This window comes from Stegodyphus dumicola, chromosome 3, assembly GCF_044657685.1.
Source record: "Stegodyphus dumicola isolate Sdum_Otavi_A_Nest chromosome 3, ASM4465768v1".
In the NCBI taxonomy this organism is placed as follows: Eukaryota; Metazoa; Arthropoda; class Arachnida; order Araneae; family Eresidae; genus Stegodyphus; species Stegodyphus dumicola.
The window spans coordinates 51,882,924-51,908,407 of NC_140770.1; the positions used below are offsets into that span (position 1 = coordinate 51,882,924).

The 25,484-nt window shown below is 31.6% G+C and overlaps 1 protein-coding gene across 1 annotated transcript in view; it reads right to left on the minus strand.

Moving 5' to 3' along the window:
- Positions 1-22,034, minus strand: part of LOC118195664 (transmembrane channel-like protein 7) — a 112,293-nt gene extending 90,259 nt beyond the window's left edge. Inside the window, exons 1-3 of the mRNA XM_085812883.1 lie at positions 21,782-22,034; positions 8,121-8,211; positions 5,389-5,449 (exon numbers count right to left, since the gene is read on the minus strand). Of these exons, the coding sequence (XP_085669009.1) occupies positions 5,389-5,449; positions 8,121-8,162 (103 nt within the window). The 5' untranslated portion in view covers positions 8,163-8,211; positions 21,782-22,034. The remainder of the gene's footprint in view (positions 1-5,388; positions 5,450-8,120; positions 8,212-21,781) is intronic.
- Between the last annotated feature and the right edge of the window lie 3,450 nt (positions 22,035-25,484).

Sequence of the window (25,484 nt, forward strand, 5' to 3'; positions counted from 1 at the left end):
TGAATGTCAACAGTTAGAATTCACCTTCAAAGAAAAGTAATTCCTAAACAAATATGCATTAAAAATTGTGTTGAGGGGCCTAATTTGTGTTTCAGGTTCATGAAATGAAACACATTATCCATCAGCAATAACCAACAGATGGACAGAAGGTTCTCGCAGACTGGCTTGGGGGGGGGAACTTTTTTGGAGTACACATAAGAAAATTTAAGAATAAAATTTGAATAGAAAGCAAATAATTAATATAGATGAACTGCCCACTACTTTAGACTGTCCTCCAAGCAGAAATGTTCATTCAACAGTGACTCTTTCTGTGTTAAAAACCACGAATGAAAAGACTTCTTTTACTTTTGTTTTGGGTTGTTCTGCAAATGGAGAGGAAGATAATTTTCAAAAATTATCAAAAGATTGTTGATGATTTTCAAAAGAAAAAAACATTTCAAAAAAGAAATTTCCCTAAAGGGGTCATTTGCACCACTGAAAAGACAAGGATGTACAAAAAAATTATGTTGTTTTGGCTGACAGAAATTTACTGAAAAAGGAAAGGTGCTTTTCTCAACCTTGGGGAGTCAATGTAATTCCGTTTAGTGGATATAGTAAAATCAGAAGAAAAAAAAAAAAAAAAACTTAGTACCAATATTTCAGTGTACCAGGTGGGCTTACAAAGATTTTGCATCCACTGGATCTCAACATAAATAGAATTTTCAAGCATGAACTAGAAAGCAGCAGAAGGAATGGATACAAAGTGGAGTCCATTTCTAGTCTACACTAATATGATAGTATCAGCTTTCATTAAATCGGAAATTATCGAAAAAGAAAACGGAAATGAGGACAGTGAAAGAAGTGATTTAGAACAGAATGATGAAAGTGACCTTGACAGTCATTTGTTAAACTTACTTACTTCTGACATTGACGAGTGGGGTTTTCAAAAGTTTGTATAAATAAATGCATTTTATTTTAATCTGTTTAATTATCTAATTTATGTATTCTTTTTCATGATATGATAATTTATGGTGATAAACAAAGTTTACTAAACCCATAAATATAATGTCTATTAGAAATCATAAAGCCGCCCAACCCATATAGTGGTTAGTGTCGATGACTGCCATGTCGAAGGGTGCGGATTCGAATAATAGAGAAGGCATGGATGTTTATAAATGTATAGTGTCAGCACGGCATGGCGGCACTCTAAACATGTGCCGAGCCTCTCGTGTGGTTTGGTGGAAAGAGGGAGGGATGGGAGACCCTTGAGCCTGTCTTCCCGAGGTATTCTCCATCAAAATTGGGGGTGGAACTGAGCCAAATCGCAATGTCACCTGAATGATGCTCAAGGCTATTGCCAATGGTAGGCATAATCTAGGGCTCCTTGCCACGAGGAATTTCATGGGTTGACTACATCAGACAAGCGAGCATAAGCAACAACAACAGAAATCATCAGAGTTCCTTTTTGGCAAGTTCAAGGTAAGATATTTATTTCTTATTTATTTATATATTATTGATTATATTTATGCTGTAAATGTTACAAAATATTATCAATAGTGATTACATCAACATGCAAGGGAATTACTGAATAAATGAGTATTAAGTGCCATGTTTCGTAACACTTGCAGTTTATCTAATGAATTAAATTTTCTTTTTAGTCAATTATCATATGTGTGGTGTATATGACAAATATTATTTACCTTTATTTAATTGATATCTTCTGCATAATTTAATGCTCATTTGTAATACCTTTAATTTAATGTTGAATCTATGGCCACTTATTGTGCTTGTATGTGTTTATCCCATGGATTCTTTTGTACATTTTTAATTTTGAGTCGACAAACATTTGAATTGTAAGGATAATTCAAACAGAACCACAGATATGGGAGTAAATGATTCCGTCACAAGATTTGCTAATAATTTTTGTCACCAAACTGGCAACAGCTTGCCATTTCTCTTCATATTAAAAGTATTCTGGAAATTTTGTGGAAATGTGTTTTCCAAAAAGGTCTGGCTGTCTTGGAGCCAGGGCCAATCAAACTATAAGTTTAGTCACACCTGTGCTGGTCTACTAGCAGCTGAGCAATGTTAGTTCAACCTGGGTTCGAATCCAGGAAGATGTGTTAACTGCATGAGTATTTTTATGGTTTTCGACATGTGTAGTGTGGATACAAGCTAATTTTTAATCTAATCCCTTTGAAAGTCCTATTTGAAGGCATTCCTCCCTTTAGGCAGATAGCCGTAGCATGCTTTGCCGTAATAAAATAAACCAAACTGGATTGTGCAACTACTTTGCTATTGAGCTTGTTGCTCAGTAATTACTGCTATAAATTTTGCTCTACAAATTATTTAGGTAATTTGTGACATTTTTCATGTGTTAAGGAGATTTGGGATTTTTCTTTGTTCTTCTCCTGGGGCCATTTATAACTACTTATCTTGCCAGTAAGAGTAGTTATTCTTCAAAATAAAGTTTCAAATCTTCTAGTTCTAATTTTTTAAGAAGATCTTTATTATTTTGTACCACATAACAATATTACTGAATGCAAATGGCAGTCAAACTATTAAGATATGCTCTCCATAAACAAATAGCCCCTGAATCTCTCAACCCTTAAAGTAAATGCATTGATATTTATCAGATTGTCTCTGGTATTTTCACGAGTTCTGTGGGTGTCAAGTGATAAGATTAGATTGAATTAGTTTTATTAGATTATGGCAAAGTACACTAGGGCTATCTGCCTAACTTTGTACAGAAAACTGGCCTGCATTTATGTTATAAATAGAGAAACCATCAAAATGCCCATGCAGTCAATTCATCATCAAAATTTTGAAGTGGTTAAATATCAGTGTTCTGAAATACTATACATTTGGCTATTGGTAGGTATGAAGTAATGGAAAGTTCGACTGTATTAGGTACATAATGCATAACATAACAGCATAATCTGAGAAATTTTCAGACACTCAGGTTATGCTGGAATAGAGTCATCTCCATGAGATCCAACATTTTAAAAATAATAATAACAAATTTTAAAAAAATTCAGTAATATGCAATTTGAACACTTTAACTATTGTGTAATATGAATTTGTGCAAATATAACACATAACTGGTACAATTTTCAATTAAAAAATATTTTAATCAGAAAGCTGACATTCAGGTGTAAAATATTAATTATCATCTTCAGAAGTTAATGAAAATTGGTGTTTTCCAATTAAAACCATTTGTCACACAACAACAACACAAAAAAAAAAAAAAAAAAAAAAAAAAAAAAATTAATTTATTTGTGCGGCTATTTGGCCATACACACATTAAAAAAAAAATGCTACTTGGCACTTTCTTTTGTCTTCGTACATTTCCTCATAACCAGCTAGATCTGGTTTCTTCTCTTGCTAACAATTCTCTTCATAACCATCACTCATTCTTAATTAGTCCCCCCCCCCCACCTTGTTGCAATAGATTTCATTAGTTGGATTTCCCAAAAGATGACAAAGTGACTATCTTTTTACTTCAAGAGACAGATAATCCTTGAAAAGAAAGATATGTTCAAATAACCATCTCTTAAAATTAAAGCATTACTTGAAACAGAAATGGCTACACAAACTTCATGCTTAACAATTTAAAAAAAAAGGGGGGGGTCCAAAAAAACACAATCTTTATCAAATGTTGCATTCTTTTCAAATTCATTTACTTATGGTATCAGGAGTTGATGTCTACTGCATTTTCTACACCAAAGCTTTTTTCTTATGAATTGCAACAAAACAATTGACTGGAATAATTCCATGAGATAGGCATGCAACAATTCCTTGTTATTTGAATAACAAGGACAGAGGTTATTTGTTACAGAGGTTATTTGAATATTTTTTAGACAATTTTCATTTTACTTAAAGATATCTAAAATTTTTGTGTTTTAAATGTTCTGTAATTTCCAAGAGAACAAAATCTTTGTGGTATTGGAAGAGGTACTTTATATAATTCCTCTTGAACAATTTTCCAAAGTGCAAGGAGGGCTGTTGGTCCACATTTGGATAATCCACTTTTTAAAAGTCCAAAGGTGCAAAAACCCATGAGACATGCATCAGGAAACTTAGTAGGGATATGAGTGAAGGGCCTTATACATGATTCTTGCTCTATTTTTCCCAGGAAATTTACAGTGGATTTTGATGTGTGGCTGCTTGCTTTATCTTGATGCAGTTCTACTGATTGATGGCCCTCTGGGTAAAGAGAAATAAATAATTTCATATTTGAAAACTGGGTATAAAATATGCTCCTGATAGTATGTGGAGTTGATCTTAACATTTTCCTCCACTCTCTTTATTTTAAATTTGCTGTTATGTGAAAAACAAGCAACAATCATAAATCCCTTGGAAAAACTTTCTTTGGATTCTTTGAACCAGGTTTTGAGTACTTTTCTCCTCTTTATTATAATAAATGCATTTCTTTTTATTGCAGTCATTTAAATACAGCCATACAGTCTTTTAAATAATTATAAGACTTATTTATTATGACAACACTTTTCTGTTTTTGTCTGGATCAATTCTTCTCATAAAGAATTCTGCAGCATGTTCTGCGTTCTGCGATATGAGGTAGAGAAAGATGACTCTATATTTTTTTGCTTGTTTAAGATTCATATAAAAATAATCACTTTGTTTACAAATGACACTGAGCATTTTAATGATTTCTAAACTGCCCTTTGACTTGATGGAAGTTCTTTTAATATTAATGATTTTACTGTTGCAACACTTGAAACATTCCATTTTTTCCTTGGATATGAAATAGGAACATATTTCCCACTCGAAGACAAAGTCTGATTTTTTTCCTTTATTGTTGACAATATTACTTATAATAGTTTTAGATATCAAAAAGCCATGGTTTTCACATTGTTTTTTATTAACTAGACACAAATAATTTTTTTCGGGAAGAGCACAAACATAGCCTTCCATTCATTGTTTCTTTAAAAACTCCATTTTGGATGAAAACAAAACTGTTAAGTAGCAGATGAAAATTTATGTTTTCAAAAATATAGCCGCAGTTAAAACAAAAATTTTCAAGAAGCTGATTTTTTTTTTTAATAGCAAGGTAAAGTCATTTAAAAAGTGTGCGAACAACCTGTATAATGTTAAAATTGATAGAGAGTAAAAATTTGTGTGAAACCTTGTTCACAAAAAGAAAATAATAATAATAACAATAATAATAATGTAGGCCATGTTTCTTCTATCATAAAGGATCATAGAACATTTCCTTGTTGCTGCTCCTAATACATGATGTGGAACACACTTCATGCATTATCAAGCAAATATGTCCAAATGTACCAAAATGGTGCTGAAAATGTGTGGCATGGCTTTAACTAGGCAAACAAAATTTCACAGGTAATAATAAATATTCAGAATAATTAAATGTTACATCCCATTAATTACCTTCTGATGTGGATGAAGATCCAGATTTTTCAGGAGCAAATCTTACACTTGGTTTTTTTGGCTGCAGAAGAGAAAATATTTATTAAAAAGAAATATTTTTACAAGTTTTATTTATGAATTTTATGAAATGGCCTTTAATCAAATAAGAAAATACTTATATTTAAAGCTGTACTGTAAACAGTAGATATTATATACAACAGAATATTCAAGTAACATACACAAATAATTGTATAATAGTATACATAAGTATAGCCAACTTTAATAGATAAATTATCCATTATGATGCAAATATACAATACTGTACATTGTACATTAACACAGCATTACATACTGTAATACAAAATTAATTCAAAATGTTTAGATTATTCTAATAACTATGAAAATAATTCACACACTTTAGAATAATTCATAAAAGATAAATGGGAAATAATGATATGCAAGGTTCTATACTATGCAGTACAATATATTGTTTCAAAGGATAATTAAAATAAAATAATAATTCTTTCTTTCTTCCTTTCCCATAAAAAAGCATTAATAATTTTAGAAGCACAATAGACAAAGTTAATCAAGGAATGTAGATACAGAAAAATAATGTGGAGTCAATACTCTCTTATAACTAATTAATAACCACTGTCCCCTCTGACAGTATATTTATAGCCATCAAGCTGTTATAAGCAAGGAAAATGCAGAAATTTTTTTGGGGTCTGTAAGCTGAGAACACATATAAGGTTTTGTATAATCACTTTTGTCCCACAAATATGGTTATAGTGGTTTAAAATGAATGCACAAGCAATCACAATCAGGATAACTGTGTAATAATATAATAAACTAAAATACTGAAAACGATGCTCATATAATTACTGATACTGAAAATAATAATTAAATAGAAATTTAGCATTTAACTATTATTTCCAGTATCAGTGATTAAAACAATTTTATTATTAAACAAAAATATTTAAAATGTTTTAAATTGGTATATTTTATTAAATTTTGGCCCACTAATGTGGTACAACTGCATCGTAAAGTAGCTTTAACAGTAAAAAAAAAAAAAAAAAAAAAAAAAAAAATCAGTAAAATTTAAAATATTTGGTAAGTGTGTATTATCTACATTTATACATTTATGCTGTACTCGCTGAGCACTGCCTTTATTCAGCATAAATGCTAATGCCAAATCCTGCAAGCATTTGGCAAACTTAAAAGCTTGGAAAGTTCTAAGGATAATCTTTATTCATATCATGTTAATTTTAACTATATTTTCTGAACAATGAAGTAGATGTAATCCATTATTTCCAGATATAGGATATTTTGGAAGAACAAAAAATCATAAGTGTTTTAAATGTTTGTGCGATGAAACTACATCTGATGGAACATATATAACAGAAATTTTATCAGCAACAAACAAAGCAACAGAATAAAAATTAGGAGAAGTTACTTTATTTATGAAATATAAAATACATATTAAGTCAAGAGACAAGCTGCAGTAAATAATAACCTCACAGATTTTAAATGCAACTGTCAAAGGATTTCCACTAGAAATAAAAAATTCTACAGACTTTGAAAACATATTTCATTTAAAAAGACACCAGCAGATCACTGGCACTGTGTCAGTTATAAGGTATTTTCTCCCTCTTTTCAGCATGCCTTCATAGTTTAATGGTAACACACTCGGTGTGTATTCGAGAGGCCCAAGTTTGCATCCTGGTGAGGACACTGCACATTTTTCACTCCTCCTGCTTCATAAAAACTAATGACTCTACAAATGGTGCCTAAGCTAAAAGGTAGTAGACAATAGTTCATCACCACCAGGATTTGGCGACCGGACCTCCTAATCTCCAGTCACTCTTTAAAAAGGGGAGTATATAAGGTATTTTCTCCCTCCTTCCCAGCACACCTTCATGGTGTAAAAGTAGAACACTCAACACATATTCAAGAGGTCCAGGTTTGAGTCCCAGTGAGAGCAGTGCACATTTTTCACCTCTCTTGCTTCAAAATACCTAATGACTCTACAAAGTTATACACAACTATACACAACTATCTCCCTCCCCCAATATCTGAGCAGATGAATGCATAATAAACTGAATTTTAGTTCTAAACAGAAACTAAATTATGCACACAAAATTACATTATTTTTCTTTTAATAAATGTTAAACTGTTTCACCGCATCCAAAGCACTGCAAAATCGTAATTTCACAATTTATATTATTTTGTCCTCAATGCATTGCACAGATTTTATTTTGTTTTGTTTTACATTACATGATAAAGCAACACATAGTAAAGAACTATTATATAACAGTCAAAGTATACCTAACAGTATACCTAACCGATCAAAATATTTAAAACCATTTCTATGTTATTGCAAACACGTGCCAAGCCTGTAGATTTTTAAATGCTATTTGATATCATTAAATATACAATTTGAAGTATTTACATTTTAAGGAGTTTTAATATGATTTATAACTTTTTTCAAAAAGAATACATGATATGATTTACATCAAAGATGATATAGTTTAATGATAAGTCAACTTTTACTGTGTTTTCAATTAAAGTTTAATAGGATACTTCTCCTTTAGCTCCAAAAAACCATATATATATATATATCATAAATTTAGGGCAAATAAAACAAATTTAGGACAAATAAAACACTTAACAAATCCTTAGGAGACTTGAAGAAAGTATAACTTCCAATTAACAAATTAATATACAATTTCAAAACTTAAAAAGAAATAAATTACATCCAGTTTCTTGGCCTGAGATTCTTCAGCGGAAGACTCCATGATAAAACTTTATACTTTACACAGCCATAAAATACTTAAAATGTTTTACCTGAAAAGAAAATATATTCACAAACTTATTTCTGGAGCATTTGTGAAAAAGTTCTTGAAATGTATATATAAAATTGCAATATTACCAATAACAGGTTAAATTTATAGAAGGATCAAATTATCAGTCTAGATTATACTAAGGATATAATATCATGCCAATTTAAAAAATTATAGTAATTAACTACAACTGAAGTTTATTTTTAATGAATCTTATAAATTAACTAAACTTTAAAATTAGTAATGCACAAAGTAGTAAAGAAATCTGCAAAACTGCAGATTCAGTTTTGCAGATTTCTTTACTCCTGATGAAGAGAGACCTGCACCTGTTTGCCCTTGAAATTGATTGAGATCCTGAGTACTATGCCAAATTCAAGGTCACTGCATTACTAATTTTATGTTTCATTTGGTGTGTCTCTCTTCTGTATTCATTCTAACTAAATTCCTTTTATTAAATTAAAAAGGTTTTGATACGAATACATTGATTGCAAATAAAGGTAAAGCATGAGAAGATGTTCTGCTTAAGTGTGAGATGCCTTCATAGAGAACTTTCAACAGAAAACAGGCTCATATTCACATTACACATAAGGAAAACTAAGAAAATACCAAATGCCTAGCTATTTGCTAGGATTCAAAAACCTGAACCAAACTATCCCTATTTAGTAGATGTATCCACCTGACCACTATTGTCCAAATAAATTTAAAATTAATTTATTTGACTCCAAAAAGACTTAAAAAGGATAAATAATTCCAATCAAAACTATATTCAATGTAAAATTTCCCTAAATTTGCATTTATAAAACTCTTACTTAAAGCCTTCCATATATACTATGTAAATTCATCAAATTTATTTTAAAACTTTACTTCATAAATTTGCTCTGATTTTCCCTTTAGTTTTGTTCAATAAACAGCATCAATTTTGCCCTTAATTATATGTTTAACATTAAAATATGTTTTTATAAAATACAGAATATTTTTGCTTCTTTAAAATAAAATATCCGTACCAGATTCGTTCAAATGTATCAAGTTCTTAGTAAAAATCTAAGAGTAAAATATTTTTTTAAAGATTTTATATTGGTTAATGGTGGACAAAATTAAGAGATGGAAAACATTTCCCCACATTTCTCCTAAAATACCAGGCAAAACCTGGTCAGTTGGTTGCCATATGTCACTGTGGCACTAGTGTCAATGAGATGAGTTTATGTGTTAATGAAGGCATTGCTACACTAGCAGGAGGTATAAAAGTCCGCATCCAGAGGCTCAGATTTTTATTAGCTAGGTGAAATGAGTACACATCAATGCTTATACAAAGGTACGAGATGGAGAATCATGAGTAGGCTTGACATAGGGCAGGCCCAAGCTCAAGCTGTATGAGAATTGGATGTAACACCAAGCGCCATCTCTAATTTGTGGAAATCAGTTTAAAAACAGTGGGACAGTGTCCAGAAGACCAAGACAAGATCGCAAAGACTAATGATGAACAGTATATGGTACTTTCAGCCAAGCGGCCAGAGGATGTCTACAGCCACAACTGTCTTGTGACCTAACTACTGCCACATGAACATCAGTTTCAAGGAAGACAGCTGCCAGAAGGCTCCATGAGATATGACGGAAAGCCCGCTATTTGCATCCTACTCATACTCCCAAAAAAGAGCATTTACAATGGTGCATACAACACCAACACTGGACACAGCTTCTGTGAGCTAATGTTCTCTTCATGAATGAGTCTAGATTCAGTCTACAACCTGATTCTCAGAGATTATTTGTATAGAGGAAACCTGGGACCCAATACCATTCCAGCAATATCATGGAAAGGATATATGATGGTGGAGGAGTGATGGCCTGGGTAGGGATCATGCAAGATCCCCACACACCACTCCAAGTGTTTGGCACTGGTTCCGTGAATGCCCAGAGGTACAGGCAGGAGATCCTACAGCCCTAGGTGCAACTTTTCAGGGAAACTGTTGATGCCGATTTCATTTTTATGGATGACTATGCACAACCATATAGGGCTCACTTGGTTGATAACTATCTGAAAAGCAAGGATATTCACTATATCCTACTGAACATACTTGGTATGCTCTGGAGGAAGACTTGCAATATGTCAACCCCACAGAGAACCATTCAGGAGTTAAAAACTGCTCTGGTAGAGGAGTGGGTGCAAATTCCACAGGCAATCCTCAACTTTCTTGTTAACAGCATGGCTACTCTTTGTACATGTTACCTGTCTGTCAGAGATGACCACACACCATACTACCATATTTTCACTGCCATCTTTCAACCTTAAGTTTGGATAGCATTGGACTCTTTGCTAATGAAAGGCATTTTCATTTTTGTTTTATACACATTGTTGTCATACAATAAGCTATATCCATACCAAATTTCATTTATTTCTATCCAGTATTTCTCAAGATATTTAGGAAGAAGTGTTCCATCTCTAAATTTTGTCCACCAGTGTATACAGTCAAAAGTCCGGACCTCAAAGCTACAAACTTTCTGCACATGCGTCAACGCATAACGTGTTCACGCAAGCGCATAGGCGTTTACACATGCGCGAAATACCTTTCACATGCGCATATGCATGTGCGCATAATATGTTTACCTGTGTGCGTTTAATGTATAATGGACGGTATAAGCTAAGCTAAAATTATCTAATTATCTATTTCAGTTAATGTTGCAGATTGCGTTGTTCCTTAATCTTCTAATTGGATCCGGCTTATTATTTTTTGCAGACTGTTAGAGCAATTTTATAAAAGTAAGCATGAACTTTCGATTATGTCAAATAGAATTTCCGATTCTGGAGGATTATGCCAAAGGATCTATCTACAAAGCGAAAGCATATTTCGATGTCCATCAAACAAAAAGTGGAATTGCTGCAAAAATGGATAAAGGCATACCTTTGTTTTTCTAACCATTCTGAAATCTGTTTATCAATTTCACGCTGCTCTGCAGGGGGAGGTGGGACATAGCGGCGCGCAATGAACTGGAAGTTGATTTGTCAGCACTATCCTTATCTTCAGGGCAGATGTTTTTATTTTATTTGGCTTATAATTCCTTACTAAATGTAGTATTTCATCTCGATGTACTTCGTCTTTGATATGATTTAAATTAAATTCCTCGTCATTATAAATATCACGAATACACATCAAATAGTTTTCTGGTTGCAATTTTCTAATTTTGACTATGTGTAATGTATGCTTTACGCATGCGCATGTTGAAAGAAATGTTTAACAAATAAATATTATGCTTTTTTTTTTTTTTTTTTTTTTTTTTTTGTAAATTTTGATACCTTTTAGATCATAATTGCTCTTTATTTCATACTTTTAATTTTATAATTTCTGCATGCCATCTTACCAGATTTAAATTGATGATCTATAATCCGGAAAAACGATAATCCGGAATCGCCGAAGTCCCGACGAGTCCGGATTAAAGACTTTTGACTGTATTACATTATTACAGTCAAAAGTCGTTAATTCGGACACCCGTAATCCGGAATGATCTATAATCCGGACCTCAAAGCTAAAATCTTTCTGCGCATGCGCCGCATTGACGCATGCGCATAGGCGTTTTACTAGTGTGCGCAAGACATTTACGACTGCGCATATGCATCTGCGCAAGTGCAGAATACGTTTTCGCATGCGCGTTTAATGTATGACGGACGGTATAAGCTAAAATTATCTAATTATCTATTTCAGTTAATGTTGATAATTGCGTTGTTCCTTAATCTTCAAATTGGATCCGGCTTATTATTTTTTGCAGACTGTAAGAGCAATTTTTTAAAAGTAAGCTTGAACTTTCGATTATGTCAAATAGAATTTCCGATGCTGGAGCTCCCAAAGAATCTAGAAAACGAAAGTATGTTTCGATGTCCATCAAACAAAAAACGAATTGCTATAAAAAATGAATAAAAGCATATCCTTTGTTTATCTAACCGTTCCGAAATCTGTTTATCAATTTCACGCTGCTCTGCGTAGGGGGGGGGCACGTCGCGGCGCGCAATGAACTGGAAGTTGATCTGTCAACACTATCGTTATCTTCAGGGCAGATGTTTTTATTTTAGTCGGCTTATAATTCCTTACTAAATGTAGTATTTAATTTCGATGTACTCCGTCTTTGATATGATTTAAATCAAATTCCTCGTCATTATAAATATCACGAATACAAATCACATAGTTTTCTGGTTGCAATTTTCTAATTTCGGCTATGAGTAAGGTATGCTTTACACATCCGCGCGTTAAAAGAAATGTTTAATAAAGTAAACAAATAAATATTAGGCTTCTTTTTTGGTAAATTTGGATACCCTTTAGATCATAATTGCTCATTATTTTATAAATTACGGTTTCATATTTTTAGTTTTATAATTTCTGCATGCCATCTTACCAGATTTAAACTGATGATCTATAATCCGGAAAAATCGATAATCCGGAATCGCCGAAGTCCCAACGAGTCCGGATTAAAGACTTTTAACTGTATTGCATTACAAGATAATACTTTAAATTTCATACTTTTTATTTTATAATTTCTGCATGCCATCTTACCAGATTCAGGGCTGTTTGTGGCACCCCAAAAAATCCCCTGAAACTTTTACGGACTTACTACCGACATTTTGGAGTTTCGAGAAGGGGGGGAGAGAAATGAAAAATTACAATTATGAAGTATTGAATGACCTAATTATAAAAGTTCAATGAATTACTTTTTTTGCAAAATTAATAACCATAGATTTTCAAACATATAAACTACTACATTTTATGTAAATATTTTAAATTACCTGAATTAATTCTTTAAAAAAAATTATCTAATTTCTGCTCCTTTTTTTTATTTTCTAATGTTTGTGGGCTTGTCTTTCTTTTGTGGTGAACTTCATAATTGCAGGAAGGTTGACTTTTATTTTCCTCATTTACAGTTGAAGAAATTTCCTCGAGAACTGCACATGCAGAGGTAGAAGCAGTTTGCTTTTCTGGTAATGTAGAAGGTTTTTCAGAGACTTTTATAAGTGACTCATCTGAAATACAGTCAAAAGTCGTTAATCCGGACTCGTCGGGACTTCGGCGATTCCGGATTATCGATTTTTCCGGATTATAGATCATCAGTTTAAATCTCAATTGCATGCAGAAATTATAAAATTAAAAATATGAAACCGTAATTTATGAAATAAAGAACAATTATGATCTAAAGGGTATCAAAATTTACAAAAAAAAAAAAAGCTTAATATTTATTTGTTTACTTTATTAAACATTTCTTTCAATGTAAGTTGTTTAAGTTGCTTCGTTTTATGTGATAATACTTTCTCTTTAATTCTATAAACAGACATAATTTCTTGTTCAGTTACAAAGTTCCCCTGTTCAAGTCCCGTTAATTGCTCTGCCGAGAATACCGACTAACTTGTCAATCGAAATTTTTTCGTTTTCACTAACCTCTCTGTCACATTCTTCATGTCTTTATCCATTTTTTGCAGCAATTCCACTTTTTGTTTGTTGGACATCGAACCATACTTTCGTTTTCTAGATCCTTTGGAAGTTCCAGCATCGGAAATTCTATTTGACATAATCGAAAGTTTACTTTTATAAAATTGCTCTTACAGTCTGCAAAAAATAATAAGCGGGATCCAATTCGAAGATTAAGGAACAATGCAATCATTAACATTAACTGAAATAGATAATTAGATAATTTTAGCATACACCATCCGTTATACATTAAACGCGAAGGCGAAAACGTATTCTGCACTTGCGCACACGCGTATGCACAGTAGTCAAGGTATTACGCGCACGCGTAAAACGCCTGTGCGCATGTGACAACGCGGCGCATGCGCAGAAAGTTTTTAGCTTTGAGGTCCGGATTATAGATCATTCCGGATTATGGGTGTCCGAATTAACGACTTTTGACTGTACATGTTTTTAAGTCCTCTTGATACGTTTTCCAACTTCTGTTCATATTCAGTAAGAGATCTTTGTGAATTGGATCAGTCATTGGATTTTTTGAGCCACATTTTTCACATGAGGTTTCTTTATAAGCCATTAAATCATATTTAATAGTCTGCACTGAATCTAGGGAATCGATCTTAAGAGAGGTTCTATAGTCAGTGACAAGTGTATCTATTAAGTTGAATGCACTTACCACTAATGGGCCATGGAAGCAGCTAAGGCAGGCTTTGACCAATTTAGCCAATGTAGGATACTTATAATCATTTGTGAAATCATCTTTTAAATTAAAAATTTTAGACCAATATTTATCAATTGTACACTTGACTTGATTTCCACTTTCATCAGATGTGTAGAGCATTTCTTTGGTGATATCAATATCACTCTGGTATAACCTTATTTCAGCTTCTACTTTTGACTTTTCATTATCACTAAAAATATGGGACATAAAAGATGATAATTTTTCAAAAGCTAATATTGTACTGGTTTTACCTCTTAGCTCTGGATCTAATGCTGTAAAACTAATTAGATATGAATTTTTAAGGGGTAATTTCTGTTTCATATGCTGTGCTGTATTAGTATGAGCTTTCATCAGAGAAATTTGAAATTCTTTTGCTATTGGATGATTTTTTGATAATTTCTTCAGGAGAGTGGAAGCTTCTGCACCAATAAATATTACTTTGCTAGGTAGATGGAATTCTGGATTTATGACATCAACCTTTAATAAATCATTATAAGATGTGCACTCGATATTTTCTGGCTTCATAAAAAAAGAAAAAAATTTTGCCATCAATTTATAAATACTGGAATGTATTAAATGAAGCATTGGTTTTTTTGTTTCAAATAATTTAATATATGTGTTGAACTCTGGTAATACTGCTGAATATAATGTCATATGCAATAAAGTTTTGTTTTGCATAACAAATAACCCATTTAGTATTCTTTTTTTCCGAGCTAAAGCATCCTTTGCGAGTTGTTGGGAATGCAAGCAAGAATACACCCCTTCAACAATTTTTTTCTGAGCTACAGAAATATTTCTTTTATTGTATACAGTTTCAAAAAAAAAAAAAAAATAAATAAAATAATCCCCTTTATCAGTTTTATCCAAGTAGTGAAATTAAAATGCAATAAGAGCATCCCACAGATCTTTGATTCTTTCTAAAACACATAAAATGTATACCCACCGATGGTCTGGTCTCTTCAAGGGCTTAAGTTTTTTAATGGCAAGGGATTCACAGATTTTGAAAAAATTTTCTCTTTTAGTGCAGCTTTTCATATCAAAATAGATATCATCAAACAAATCTTCTAAGTATCTATCAAAACATGAAGCAAATTTTTTTGCACAGTTATTAGCTGTGTGACGTGTGTCACCATCAATATCTAATAAGTGAGGTGCTTTGTTTGATCGTAGTCTGGTTTCAACACCCTTTTTTTTTTCCATGCATGGTGTTACACGAGTCCATTAATACACTAATTAAGTTTGCCCATGGAATATTATTATCTTCAATAGTATTAACAACTGCTTTAAAAACAGCTTCTGAATTGCAAGATTCCATCGTTAGAGATGCAAAATGAACTACAACTTCATTTTGATTGTTGTCATAAAACTCCACCAATATTGCCAGTATACTTTCTTGAGCATTGCTAGTACTTTTAACAAAATTTAGAGAAAATGGAGTGTCCTTTAAAGTTTTAATGATATTTTCTTTAATAGTTTTTGTGAGCCCATGTTTCATCTTATAACATGCAGTAGTCCTGGACATTTCCAACGAGTTTAGTGCCGTCTGATCGCGGCTCAACTGTTTGCAGAGTTCAATTAAATTGGGAGCTACATTGAAAGAAAGAGAATTCTCGGCGATAAACGAAGTTATTAATACCTCTTGGCGTGCTTTTCTTGTCACTATATCCAATGGCCGAGCATCAGTCTCCAGTAAGTCATCAGTATTTTTTGAATTAGCATAATTACTTAAAGTCATTGAATGTCTAATGCACTTTGAATATTTTATGTGCGTCACAGTTTTAGAATGATTTGTGAAAGCCTTGAATCCTTCTCCACCATACTTCAGCAGTGAGTTACAAAAAACACAATATGCTTGTCCAGCAACATTTATTTTCTTGCACCATGTGCCGATGGTATCCCCATTACCATCTCTCCGTTCAATCCAATTCCACCTAAATGCATTCCGGACACCTTCTTCTAATTGTATAATATCACTATTTATATCGAGAAATTTCATAGTGAAATTCTCTTGCGTACATAAATAAAAAAAATATTTCAATAAACGAAATGAAAAATTTACACGTGCATCAATAAATGAAACAAAAATTTTACACAGCGGAGAAAAAAAGTTGAGGAGCGATCAATGACAAATAGTTAATACGGCGAAAAATCCCCCTTCTCTACTTATTGGCGCCACGCCAGGAGAGATAAGACCTTTGAACCCAGAGTCACGTGATCGCACATCTGGTCGAACGAAGTCTCTCCCTTTTTTTTCTGCCGCGCCTACTTGCCGAAAAGAATCCAGAAGAGAATGTCCGAGAACCGGGGGAATGAGTCATAACTCCCAATAAGGATAGAACAAAAAAGAAGTTTTTTCCCCCTTTTCACACATTATCACTGCCTTTGGAGAAAGAAAGGAAAAGTTTTCACCACACACACTGACCTTGCATTTTCTGCTTTCAAAGCAAACAAAATTACCCAGATCAAAATAAATAATTCATTATTATTCCTACTTCCTTTTGAATGACGATCCCCGGAATTTCCGGGTATCGAAGTTCAAAATCCCCAGAAGTCCGGGGTTTTCCCGGAGCACAAACACCCCTGCAGATTTAAATTGATCATCTATAATCGAGAAAAACAGATAATCCAGAATCGCCGAAGTCCCGACGAGTCCGGATTAAAGACTTTTGACTGTATTACATTATTATTGCATTACAAGATAAGATTCTTGGCAATATCTTATAACTTGAAATGAGAAATATCATCTGCTACTTTTAAATTTATTCTCCTTTCAAAACATGGCATGTAAAGAAGTTCTGGCTTGAAGGATTTATTCCTGAGCTTTCCAAAGAGAAATATTCTGATCTCATAATTCAAAACTGTTGTGAAATATGTGGTATTAAAATTTCTAAGTGTAAAATAAGTAACATTATTAATTGGAAAGAGAAAAACCATCAATTATTACTCTTATATCAAAAGAGGATTCAAAACGAGCACAAAAAAAGTATATACTGTCTCTAATGTTTGAAAAGTTAAGCTGTTGGTAACAAGAGAAAATCCAATAATGCAGAAATCAATTGCACAGTCTTTAAATATATCTACAGCAACAATACATAAAATAATAAATCAAAATTCACAACTTAAAAAAGCATAATGTTCCCCAGCTTTTACCAAAGCATGTGGCTCAACATAGAACAACTTGTAGTGCTCTGTATGAAAAGTATTTAGCCCAAGATAAATGGAAACACACTGTGATCCATGATGTCACATGGGTTAACCCAAGGAGGTTAGAATAGAAGGAGGGAAGGTTCAACTCAAACGGTGAAGCTTGGCGGCCATGTTCCTGTTATTGCTGTGACTTGTGCAAGGAAGTCTGTAATTGCAATATATTTTTTTTTTCTTTTCTTTTTGAAGCATGTCAGCTTGTGTTGTATATGGATACACAAACAGATTTTCGAAAAACATTCCTGGGATTACTTTTCACGCTTAAGTATTGATTTTTTTTTTTTTTTTTTTTTTTTTTTTTCCCCAGATGTGAAAAAAAAGGACTTAATAATAATCAAAACAAATTAAATACATTTTAATGTTTCTCTTTATAGCTGGCATCTTTGTTCCTTAACATAAATGATGTATGCTAGAATTTAAATTGAACTGAACGTTTTAGGTAATTCGTTTGTTAATTCTCATGAAAAGTAAGACACCAATTGTTACTATTTTTATGAATTGTGAAGGTGTTAAATAAAGTAATGCTTTTCTTTATGTATTAATTATTATTTATTTTTAAGTTTTGTCAACTGTTAGGAATATAATTTGTGCATTTGATCAAGATAAACTATCTTTTCTGTTGTTAAAATTTTTTTGCATAGATTTACAAATTTGTGGGCAGTATAGCGATAAAAGTAAGTAAAATATTTACACAACTGGAACATGTGGAAAGATGTATCCAAAAATATAGGTATATTTCTGTAATTCAGCTTAATTCAAGGCTGAATTACAGAATTCTTTAAGATTCATAAATATGAAATGCGCATAAACTGACATCACTGAAATCACATAAATCTATTTTATTTTATTAATATTTATTTTCTTGCTGTTATAAGGTTGTGAAAAGAATCTATTTAAAATTTTCATTTAAAAAAAAAAAAAAAGCAACCTGTGACTATTTTCTTAGATAATTATCTGCTATTAATTTCAGGTTAAAATTATTTTAAATGATTCTTTAATAAATTTTAATATTGTGAATAAATCAGAAATATCACTTCTTAAAGGAAAAATTGGAAAGTACATCCAACAGGTTGCTAATAAAACCTAAAAAAATTATTGAAATATGCAGAAACATTATTTTTAAAGGCTTTAATGTTATGCACATGCATTTAGATTTCGAACTATTTCTTAATGATTTTCTGTACTTATCATCAAAGGATATCATCTTTATAACTTTAAAACAAAAAACTAACAATAGCGAAGTATTTCATTATAAATTTTACATATTTTTAATGGAAAATACATGCATGGAACAGCTTCACTGCCGTAATGCAATATTTTGAAGTTACAAACATGGACACCGCTTGTTCCGTGGAGTTTCATTCCCCGATAGTGGAGGAAACTGCGAACCCTCCCTCCTTCTTTTCTAACCTCCTTGGGTTAAAAAAATGACAGAAAAAAAAGGTTATTTAATACTGAACACAAACATAAAAACATATACAAACTTGGTTCCATCAATGCAATGAAAATTTTAGTAAGGAGTTTATGACGGTCACACGATTCTCTTACAATGGAAAATTAGGTTCACCAACAGAGCGAAAGTCACAGAACACTGATAGTTCGAACAGGGATCAAATCTCAGTGAACAGGCTGGCTGCAAAATTGTTTTTCCCAGTGTGAAATGTGGATACGAGCCAGTTTTGCTTAAAACTTTCTCCATGAAGGCATCCCTTCCTATAGGCAGACAGCTCTTCAGTAGCTTTGCCTTCATCAATTAGCCTATATTAAAATCAATGTGCTACAAAGAGAAAGTTTTGAATATTTACAGAAGAAATTCTATTTCTTTATTCCAATGACTTTCAAAGGCTGAAATTTCATCAAGACAAGGCAACAGGATATGCTTTGAAAAGTGTCACTGGATTGCTTGAAAAAATGAAGAATGATACAGGTATTGCACATACAGCTTGTCAATATTTTCCTGCAAATTTCGCTGATATTTAATCTTTGGTCTCTTAAAAAGAGCTATATTTAAGTGCAAATCCAGCATAAATGATGGATGAGGAATGGAAATCAATACCCTTGAAGATTTTACAAAAAACCCTTCCATCATGGAAATTGTGATGCAGATTTATTGTCCAGAAAAATATTCAGTTAATCTTTGGATTATGGTAACTTGGCGATTTTTTGGCAACCAACCCTGCTACAGCAACCTGCTAGTTTTTGTTTAGATGCCATTTTGTTTTCATGAAGTAAAGGCATGTTTTTTTTTTTTTTTACTCAACATTTTTTTCGAACAATCTGCTAGCCGAATTACGCTTATGCTAGAACTTTTCTGGTGCGAAATTGGGAAAAAGTGCAGAATCACCCACTGCTTGCCGCATTTTTAAGAATTGCACATACACGGTATCATCCATGTACACGTCGACCTATTTTCACTTTAACAAACATTCCAGAATTATACAAAAATGGCATTGCACACACTCTTGACTTTATCCATGTACACTGCTAAAGTCCTAGCTAGTAACCTTTATCGCCTTACCAAAATGTCACCAAACTACCTGTTACCATATTCCAAAGATTAGCCAAATATTCTTTACATTACGAAATTTAGTTTTAAATGTTTAAAAATTTAATCAAAACATACCATACTAACATAAAGCAGGATATTTATCATAATGTTCTGAATGAGAACTTTCATGTTATATATATTTATCTAAAATCCTTTCATAAAATATTATCCATCCATCCTATGTGTTTCAATGCTGAATTTTTTTACACAAAGTCTGCCACTGGATCCCAAAGTATCTCTATTAAGTTTAGTTTATTCACTGCACGACGTTTCATGGAATATACTGACATTTTTATGACATGCTTCTAATCTTCCTACTAAATAATAGTAATACAATTTTCAATTTGTAGATAATTAATTACAGAAAATATTTTTTATTAAACTGACTTAACAGAAATAAAATTCTCTTTTCATTTTTAATATTTTAATATGCAGATCGCAGAAAAATGCTATATTTTACATTTTTGCAAAACCAGCAATCTGATTTCTATATTCATTCCATAGAAAACTGCAAAATGTCAATTTGAATAAAAAAAATTCTGGAAAATAATTTCATCTTTTTTTTTTTTTTTTTTTTTTTGGTGTGTGTGTGTGTAAATTCTGAACAAGCATACACACACAGGCTATGCAATGAAATAAAAAAATATTTCTTCTTAGAATAAATGTGTATAAACAAAAGTTCCTGTTTCATGGCAATTTAAGAGGATGTTAAAAGTTTCTTGAGGATTACTCTTTCATATTATCTTTTTTTCTTGAGCAGATAATCATAATTGCCTGAAAGTTGAATGTTGTATAACCAATATTTTAATTTAGGTTCTATTAGCATTCCTTATGAAAACTAAATCTGTCATTCATTTGGTACCTTTATTTGTTTAGCATGATATGCAAGACCTGACAGTGTTTGATATATTTGGTTTTAAGAAATAAAGCCACTGTCCAATTTCTCCCATAACTTGCATCTTGAAATTTATATGATTTCCACACATCTTTAACAACCTCGAACAAACAGTCATAACAACCCTGCAAGATAATGCTTAACACTTACATGTAAAAAAAGCAAATGAGTCCTAAAAAGACACAAAAATTACCTCATAAATGAAGGGACATAATTCTCATTATTAGCTCCTGAGGATTTTTAAATAATCAAAATTCAATTATTTGCATTATGTGAAAATACAAAACATTTTGATTAAAATTTAAAATATACTATAAACAAAAGTCCTCACAATAATTAATGATATCTATGCCTAGTACATAACAATGGGGGTTTATGGATTAAGTTGTAAAATTATTAATTCCCGTATCTCCTTCTTTTAGACAACATTTACTAAACTACTAAGCAGCAGGCATTCAGAGGCACAGAAAAAGTTTATGTTATCTAAAAAAAAAAAAAAAAAAAATCTTAAAACAACATAATAGTTCTAGAAAACTCAGGAATTCAGTATGCCAAATTTTTGTGAGGACGTATAGATCAAAATCGAATAAAAAAATAAATGTATCGTCAAATATATTTTCAATACAGAAACATATCTTAAAAACTTAAATATATAATTACTTCTTTAATGTAATTCATATTGGTGAGAACAAAATGAAAACAGCAACTACGCTGATTATAAATTATAAATCTTTTACACAATTATAAATTTTAAAAATAGATATTTACTTTAAAAAAAATCTTTGAGATATGAGATAAATAATAGCGCTCTATATGAGATACATGCTGTGCAGATCTTTTGTTTCTAAAATTTCAATAATCATTTTAATGGCTAAAAAGACAAGAAAATTAAAAATAATCTTAGTTGTGCGGAAATATATAAATAATAATAGCACCAGATCTGAATTTCATTTAAAATAGAAGCAAAATGCTCAACAATTAATACATGCTATTTCAACATTGCGCTTGTTTACATCTTTCACACAGCAGCATGGTTAATTTTAATCAGAGGTGAATGTACCTTTCAATCAGGCTTGTCCGCCAGCGCTAAGTAATACATTTTTCTTCAAACCCCGAGTACAGAGATCTCTAATTTTGTTAAAAAGTCGCATTTTTAGACATTTTACGATAAATACAAAATATAGCTACGTATATTAGTTAAATGTTTGTATAACTCAGTGTAAAAATATTCCTTTTTCATGCATTGCAGGCGTTATATATGAATGCTGCAATTTGTAATTTATCAGCCCCTACCATTTTCTAGAATTACTTAAAAGTTACAGAATTTAAAACACATGTTTTATTCGTGAAATTATTCACTGAGATTATTTATTTTAACAGAAAAATATACAATAATAGCTGATTTCACCATCTGATCATCATCGCTTTTACAACTTGTGCAACACTTTACATCATCGCTTTTACAACTTGTATATGTTCGCTAAGAAGAAAGAACATAAACGACTCGAATGCAAATTCTTTGGTTAGACCTATCTTAGGGTGAAATTAAGACTTGCAAAAGCCTTAAGTACTTAAAAGATTATGGTGTTCCCATATGCCCCTTTTAATGAATACCTAAAGACCTTTTCGTGCTGCCCCTTGTTGCACTAAGCCCACGCTTATGCTGTTTAATGTTAATCTTGGGATATTGTTCGGAGATTCCTTAATCTAGTCTCGGCCTACCTCCTTCAAGGTAATTAGGTAGTACTTTCGACGAATTTATCAACTATGAGAAGGATGTTGCAAAATACGCAAAATGATAAATTAATAATATCTGCAACGCTAAGTATCTTCCCAAAATGTAGAAAAAAAATCTTCCGAACTATTAAAAAATATCGAACTGTTGATTGACCAGATATCTGACCATCAAAACCCGTTTATTCATTGAGCCCGAAAATGCAAGCGAACTTGACGGCGCCACTCTACAGCTTTGTGATCGAATTAGTTTTATGCGCTGAGGAAATAATTCACCTTTAAAGTTTTGAATAATATTATCACCAACTTTTATTTCTTTATTTAATATTCTTTTTTTTTTTTTCAATAAATACATAAGATACTGAACTTCATCTCAAAATGAATGAGTACTTCTTCCCCCCTTTTTGAAGAGTTGTCAAGTTCGAGCGTCTTTCTTGGGTTCAAAGTTCCAACTGTGGGTTCCAAGTGACACTTAGAGCTTTTATACAGAGCTCACTAGGTTCTACTAGTGTAAACGAGGCTTCAGAGATACCTAAACTTTGTATTTCAGATCAATATAATACAATTAAGAAGAACCACGAGATGACTGGATAGTTTAAGAAATAAAAAAACTGTTGATAAAAACTGAATAAGACTTTATAAAGCATATTTATTGAAGCTGAAATATAATATTTGAACGTTATTGTCTGAAACTTCAAATTTCCTCATGAAGAAAATAAACGCACCTAATGAATTAACATCACAAATAATTTACAGGGTCTTTTCCAACAAGACACACGATGATTAGTTACGATTACAGTTTGTTTGCACAGCTTGAAGTTCAACGGCAAAAATAAATGTAATAAATGTCCTACATTAGAATTTGATAGAAATGACCCTGATTATTCTGATAAATTTCTAAAAATACATAAATTTTAAAACTTTTTAATGCTGCTCACAACCGTATCTCTGGGATCAGGTTCGAATTCTGGGGATTATATTCTGGGGATATAAATATATAATATTTATAATTAGGCAGGGTCTGTGTGGTTTCGAGTACTTAAAAATACATGGCGAACTGGAAGTCCTCTCGAGTGATTTGGTGGTTGTGGAAAAGAGTAGACCTTTGGATTAGTCCTCTGGTTGTTTTTCATCAAACCTGGGATGGAGCTTCTCCGTTTTTAGTAGTGCTCCATTCCTGATTTTGTAGGGCTTGTGCAATTTAGCTCCGCTTTGCAAGGCGGCTAAATAACCTATATGTGTTGGCTATTTTCTGACGATTGCGTTAAATTCCAAATATCCGACCATTTGAAAGAAACAGCAGTAACGAAGGTATAGGGAATAGATAAATTTTGGGGGATTTTTTTTTTTAAATTACGCAGAATAAGAAATTGACTCTGAAGATCAGTATTTGTTACGGCGATTGAATGAATCGTATGGATAGTTAATTCTGGTTTTTGAAACTGAGATGTTCATTTTGAATCCATTTTAAAGTTCGAAAAAAGAATTAACTTTGCGGATTGAGAAATGCTTATATCTAGAATAACTGAATGCCATCTGTATATTTTGTTAAGATAATACTGATTTGTTTGAGCAAGTCATTTGTATACAAATTAAAGATCGTAGGTCCTGTGATTTTTCATTTTGATTCAAATACTGGAGCTTTTACTCTCAAAACAAAGTATTCAACGCAGCCAAAATTTAAAAAAAAAAAAAAAAAAAAAAAAAAAAAAAACCTTATTCAGATGCGAGGCAGTTAAAAGTATTAGAATTCTTTCTCATGAATTGTGAAACAATAAAAAAGCAAAAGTGTTTTTATGAAAACTTCCCAATTTTTAATGATATTACAGCATTTTGAGATGCATTCCAGGAATAAATTAATTTGACCATGTTGCGAGAAACGCCTCCATTCTCTTGAATTCCGACCAGAGAATATTTATGAGTGAAATGATTATATTGTCATTAACTTTTACGTTATGAACATGTTGGCAATTCATTTGAACAAAAAAGTTACCATGTGATACGAGCTTGGTTTGAATGTAAGTTACCAAATTATGTTTAAATTATGTTTCGAAACGGAATAGGTTTTTAAGCAATGTAAAAGTATTTTGTTTTTTTAGCTTATTTTGTGCAATGTAATACTTGTTAGAAAAATAAATAAAATTTACTTTCTAAACATGTAATTTTAATGTAAATATTATTTTTTTACATAAATGTGTTTTATTTTTTGAATAAATCTTAAATACTATTTAAAATGCGTAAGTAACTTTAAAATACTGTTTGCTACTTGAAATAATGTAATAAGTATAATATCACTAGAATCTTGGTTTAAATTTATTCACTGAAAATATTTTATATAGATTTATGAGTCATTTTGAAAATGCATTTTTATATCACCTGTATTCATTTATTACATAATCCCAGATTCCTAATATTATTTTCCACATAATAAAATATAAATACTTAATATATGTTTCACATAATAGATTGAAAATATATGAAAAATCGAAAAATATATTTGATAGATATTTGTTTTCTAATATTTAAAGATTTTTCATTCAAAAAGCGAAATTTCATTCAAGCGAAAACTTAATTTTTTGGATGTTATCTTGTAGTTCTTTTCATTTTCTACTTACCTTCAGTACGTAAAACGATTACAGTGTTTTTTGTTTTATTTATTCATTTTATTGTTACATTTTTTATCGGTGATAAAATGAATTTTTATTTAAAATGTATCTCTCGTAGAAACGGAAAGATA